The sequence below is a fragment of the Oncorhynchus mykiss genome, chromosome 18 (assembly GCF_057628025.1).
Source record: "Oncorhynchus mykiss isolate SJ-2025 chromosome 18, ASM5762802v1, whole genome shotgun sequence".
NCBI lineage: Eukaryota > Metazoa > Chordata > Actinopteri > Salmoniformes > Salmonidae > Oncorhynchus > Oncorhynchus mykiss.
In genome coordinates this window covers 33,545,411-33,551,481 of record NC_143039.1, presented here as the reverse complement: position 1 = coordinate 33,551,481, position 6,071 = coordinate 33,545,411, and the positions used below count along the sequence as shown (strand labels likewise).

Genomic DNA, 6,071 nt, shown 5'->3' with positions numbered 1-6,071 from the left:
CCCTCTCTGTGGTGTTGCAGAAGTCGTCCACCCTGGACAAGCAGAACTGCATGTCAAACTCCCTGTTCTGCAATATTCCAAACAGCACGTCGGAGTATGCAAATACGGATTTGAACGCGGATAGCAGGAAGCACCACTCAAAGCTTGTCAGGTGCGTCATGTGTCCATCTGTCCTGTGAACCGTGTCTTCATCAGAGTCATCGTGATGGTCCACTATATATTCAAAGAGTTCAACGAGTTCCGCCTTTTTTTTTTCATACACAGCGTGAGGAGAAGTTCGCCGTGTTGGCGCCACTCTGGGTCATCTTCGCTGGCATATTTCATCCAGTATTTTTGTTCGTTTGACAGATCTTGAGAAAAAACGCTGCTAACCCCACCAAGATGAGAAAAAAAAATCTTGCATTCTTTTAGTTTACCAGCACCTTGTGACATCAACAGATTAAGAGTGTGCGCATAGCAATGACTGAACAGAGCTTGTGGGATAGTTTCTTTCACCTTGGCTTGTACTCCGTTTATACCAGAGGCCATGACTGCGGCCCCATCTTAACACTGTGCCGCAACTTTGGCCGTGCATTCACACTCCTCTAAAAAGCTGATAATTCAGGCAGCAACTGCCTCTGCCTGTTTACTCCTCAGTTACATCCTCAAATTTGAAAAACCTTTCCTTCACACCACCATTGGTAGTGTAACGCAACACATAATACATTTGGTTCTACATTGCTGATGTCTGTCGTCTCGTCAACCATAATGGTTACAAAGGGGTTTTTCTTCAATTCTTCCTTCATGACATCGGTCATTACATTCGCAATCGCGTGTTTCAGGTCATTTTGGATTTCGCTGGAAGTGCCTGTGAACACGGTAGCCATAGCCAAATGGCAGTTTAACGTGCAGCCAAGAAATCCAGTATTTCCGAGCAGTTTCCCTTATTAGCTGATTCTTTACCCTCATCATGTCCTCTGAATGCTAATTATTGCTTGCCTAAAAACACAACCGTATGAATAAGGCGCTTTAGAATCTCTCTGTTGTGCCTGACTTTATCATTGTGAGCAAGTGTCTCATTACGCCGCTGCTCGTTAAGAAGGTCTACTCTTGTTTCCCCAAATGTTTTTAAACTTACTGTGCTGACGAAGTGCTGACTTTGTCAAACAGGCTAAATCTTTGAAACCAATTGTCCAAGTTGAGCTATTATCAGTGCTGAAGAGTAGGCAATTCCAATAGTAAAGCCTGTTTGTCAGCTCACAGCCGGTTATCCACGGATAGCGCTCATAATTATTAACTTGAAAATGCCCTTCAAAACTCTTTTCTCGTTGCACCAAATCAGGCAGTGCAAGAGTTGGTCTCCCGGTCTGTACAAGATTAAACTTTTCATTAAAAGTTGAAAAGGGCGATGCTAACAATTTAGGCACCACATCATCCTCAATTACTCTCTCTGCAGTTGCCATCACCATCGTTACATACACTCACTGTAAAAAGATAAGGCTCGCTATTGGCTCTGAATTAGTGACGTATACTTAGGCCCTCTAGAGGGCCTTTAGGCATCATTCAATTGTCCCACCTATTACATGACAATTTGTGATTGGTTGATTCTACTGTCATTCCAAAATGCTGCTCTAATTGAATTCAATTTTAATGACTTTGGCTGGTGTCTTCCATTCAAAGCCTGAGGGCCTACCTAGAGACTACCAAAGAAAAATTATGATTGGATATTTTTTCTCTTGGATATTAACCCTTCTTTTTCCAACACAAACTGAAGAAATTCAATAGGAAGATCAATACAATTAAGACAAAAAAAAATGTTAAATCAATGAAAATAAAATGACAAATTATAGTATATAAAAATATATACAGATTTGTGTCTATCCTTAGGCCCTCTCTGAGGGCGTAGAGGGCCCTGACAGTTCCCCACTGGGTTTGTTGTATAATACTGAAAATAATAAATACAAAAATCATGGTGTGATGTATTTTTGTGTCCCTCTTTTTAAATGCCCCTTTCTTTGAAGGGTAAAGTGTGTGGTTGGTTAGCATGAACTGGTCTGGGATGTCCCATCCTCACCAGTTCCCGAGTGGCGCAGCAGTCTAGAGGCATCACTACAGACACCCTGGTTCGAATACAGGCTCTATCACAACCCGACCGTAATTGGGAGTCCCATAGGGCGGCATGCAATTGGCCCAGCGTCGTCCGAGTTTTGCCGGTGTAGGCCGTCATTGTAAATAAGAATTTGTTCTTAACTGACTTGCCTAGTTAAATAAAGGTAAAACCTAAAAATAATCTGCCTAAATTCATTAGCCTCTATACCTGAGATGTGACTGTGCGCACACATTTTTGTCACACTGTACAAGCAGTTTGTAAATTTAAGAATGAATAATTTATGTTGGTATAGCTCTTCATTTTTTAAAATATTCTACCTCCTACTAGAAAATATACTGTTATAACACAGTTGTAAAGATATACTCAGATAAAAACCATTTCAACACAAATCCTTCTGCATTGGACAAACAGACGACAATCTCCACATTTAAATTTAGTAAAAATTTCAGTTAAATTAAATTACCTCCACACTTATTAGCATACCATTAAGTGTCAATACCTCTCAGGAAAGTAAATAAAAGTACACAAGTTTTGTTGACAAACATTTTAATTTTGGAAAAAAATGGTTTGTCTTACTGTACATACAGTTTGTTTTTTCTATTGTTGGCTAGCTTTAATTCTCCAATAATAATACAAAAAAAACAGTACATTTCGTTTTTTTTTTTTAAATGTATGGAACCTTTATTTAACTACTACCAATGTAGCCGAGGAAGTAGCAATAAGAACGGGGCTGAGTATCACACTATTGAAGTTAGAACACATAGGTTTGCAGTCCAAACACTTAAAAAAGACACACCCTTGTCCACTTACCCTACCCTTCTGCCCTTGCGGAATCCCCGTCGCCATATTGGAGGGCGGTTCAAATGATTAGCCAAGCAAGGGAAGTTTACCACGTAATCCCCTCAGCCCCTGTTTTTAGTCGGCTTTGAGAGTCTACAATTATGTTCACTCTGGGGCCTGAAACTCCCCATAATTCAATTAGTGACGATTGTACATCCACTAAGAAAAGTCCACAAAAACTTAAAAACAGCGTCAATGGAGAAGTCAACAAACAAGTGTAAGTAAAAAATTATGCAAATAAGTTAGAAAATGTGCTACTAATGCACACGACGGTACAAACACATATTGTAAAATGTAAATATGTTTTTGTTTGGTTATCTTTTGGAAATTGTAGAAGTAAAACATTTTCCTCCTTCATAAGTTTCAGCTAGGCAGGCTAACGTTAGTAAGCTAATTAATTTGCTAGCTATCATACAGTAGACTAATAATTAGATATTTAATATAAGTAGACATGCACTCATAATTGACTGTAGCGCATATATGAAAACACAATCATTATATGAAAACACAATCATCGCAGGATGAACGAGTGATGAATATCCGGCCATGGGTGGTCCATTTAAAAATCATTCCTTCCACCCTTGCCCCTTTTCCTGCAAGTGTATACTTGTCAGACGTCATGAAACATCATCAGAAGTGTCCACTTATTTTGAGGGCTGAGGGGATCGGGTGTGTCTTTTAAATGTTTGGATTTCAACCATAATGTCTCATGGGGTTGCACCTCCATCATGTCGTTACCATTGTTATCAACGTTCTACAGATACCGCAGCATATTGATGTCAGACTGATTTAATGCTCAGTCTTTCTGAACGGGGGCTAATGACTGTTTCGTTAAAATTACACTATCGTGGCCTGGAAATGCGATGATATTGCTAAAGAAGACAAATAATTAGTAGAAAACAACTTTGTCGTGAGATAGCAAAGTTTGTCAAGAAATAGGTAACAACGCTAACGTTAGCTAGCAAAACAAATGTTTGCGCTCCCTTCAATCTTAGCTAGCTAGCTAAAGTTATACTGCATCTAAAGTCAATCTGGCGACATAACAATAATGACAAAAGCTTTTCGTACTAATTATTTGCTTCCTTTCGGAATGTCATCGCGTTTCCAAGCCACAGTAATGCACTTCAGACTAAATCTTCCTTGGCACTTACTGACACTGCATTGAGTAGAATGCTCAGCTGGGCATCAGTCATAAAACAAACATTCAAAACAATATTGTGATGAAACGTGCAAATTATGAATAGCCTTCTTTATTTGAAAGACACATTAAACCCAATATAGGCTATTGTATTCTACTATAAAACAGCACTGTTTGCCCAGTTATCGAAGGAGTAGGGGAAATATTAGAACGAAATGGACGGTCTCTCTCAAAATGTGTTAGTGACATAAACAGAGCATGCAAAGTGGAAAAATTATAAGCACATTGATATTGATTAATGACGTTCATTCCAATCTGGAAATAATGTTTGCTACTCCAGTCTGTCAAAAATGGCTGTGTAGGGCATTCACTTTCCAGGGGAAAAAACTATTGACAAGAAAATACTGTGAAGCAGCAACAAACAGGTACCAGCCTGTCAAGGACATTTCTGATAGCAAGAGGCAACTTTTTATTTTCCTCCCTATGTGTGATTGAATGTAACAGCACAGCTAAAAGTGACTAACTTCACCAATAACCCCAAAGCTATACAGTGTATCATTTTTTTTTTAAAACACTGCAAGTGTAACCTTCTGCATAACAAGAATCACCTGACATACCTACTACGGCAAAAGTCATGGTACAGTAGCAGGCAGCTCAGAAGATAGGGGTCAACTTTACAGTAATGAGTCTTTATCTCTTTTTCTTTTGTTTCAATGATTTCCTTCGTTTCACAATCATTTCATACAGTTGATCCATGCCTTCATGGAGCCCTTCACCTATGATGGCACATGCAGGCTGGACATGGTAAGTGGTAGAAGGGCTGAGCTCATGCAGTGCCAGTTGCTTCTCAATCTCATGGACAGGTAGAGACTTGGGCAAGTCCTGCTTATTGGCTATCACCAGTAGTGGAGTCCCTTGGTTTTCTGCGAATTTGGTAACTTTATGTAGTTCTGTTTTGGCTTCCTCTAGTCTGTCCACGTCCACTGAGTCCACTACGTAAATAATGCCATCCGTGCACCGACTGTACGATTTCCATAACGGTCTTAGCTTCTCCTGTCCCCCGACGTCCCAAAAATGACAACTGATCCCTTTGGCGGTACCGTTACTTAGTTTTATCCTCTCGGTGTTAAATCCGATTGTGGGAACAGTGTTCACAAATTCGTTGAATTTCAGGCGGTACAGGACAGTCGTTTTACCGGCGGAATCTAAACCCAGCAAGACAATATGCAGGGACTGAAAAGCAGCTATGTTAGAAAAACTGTTACCCATTTTACGCACTGGTGAATGAGAAGTCAAATATGAGGCACCTGCTTTATGCTAAGCATACATATGGGCTATATCTTAGATCTCCGTGAAAAAAAGTAATTGTTGTTCCATCATCTGCTATTGCATTCTGCAAGCACGCATTTCTCAAAGTAGATAACCTGTATGGATTGGAGAAGAGCGCACGGTCACAATTAAATACTATCCGAAATTGTTATTGTCATCAGTCCCCTTAGTGTATAAAAGCTGCGATGGATGCAGTCACCTCTGGCACGTTGGCTCCCGACGCATACAGCTGCAGCAACAAATGCTATTCAATAATCGGATGCTGCCTAACAATCCACCACGAGTTGTTGTATTAACATCTCATCTTGAAGTGAATTAATATGCAAATGCTGACCTTCTCTGAAGAGGCCAGGTAGCCGAAATTCAGAACATCTCTGTTATCAGCGAAAAAAAGAACATCCTGACGCGAAGCGCTGTGGAGAGACTGTTGGTTCACAAGGTTGCCACAGTGGTTACCATTCAGCCTTGCGCACACATATTAGTCTACTACACTAGGAGACTCCGCCTTCGCGCAGCAGACAAATCAGGAATGTTATAGAGTTCAGCATGGAGGGGCGCAACTTCACATTACCGGTGCCACATGTGCATAGCGGCAAGCAACCTGCACCAAGGTTCCTAGGCAAAACTTTGTACAGTGTTACATTTATTTATTCATGAATGTATTTATTAAAATAC

General features: G+C 40.2%; 1 protein-coding gene across 1 annotated transcript; it reads right to left on the bottom strand.

The window, feature by feature from the left end:
• Positions 1-2,618: 2,618 nt before the first annotated feature.
• On the bottom strand, positions 2,619-5,846 carry LOC110495921 (ARF like GTPase 4Ca). Its single transcript, XM_036952422.2, has 2 exons — positions 5,596-5,846; positions 2,619-5,491 (listed from the first exon to the last, which is right to left on the bottom strand). Exon 2 carries the CDS (start codon positions 5,334-5,336, stop codon positions 4,758-4,760), a length of 579 nt encoding a protein of 192 aa, XP_036808317.1. The 5' UTR covers positions 5,337-5,491; positions 5,596-5,846; the 3' UTR covers positions 2,619-4,757.
• Between the last annotated feature and the right edge of the window lie 225 nt (positions 5,847-6,071).

Coding starts and splice junctions, on each gene's coding strand:
- LOC110495921 (XM_036952422.2), bottom strand. CDS start 5,336: ATGGGTAACAGTTTTTCTAACATAGCTGCTTTTCAGTCCCTGCATATT.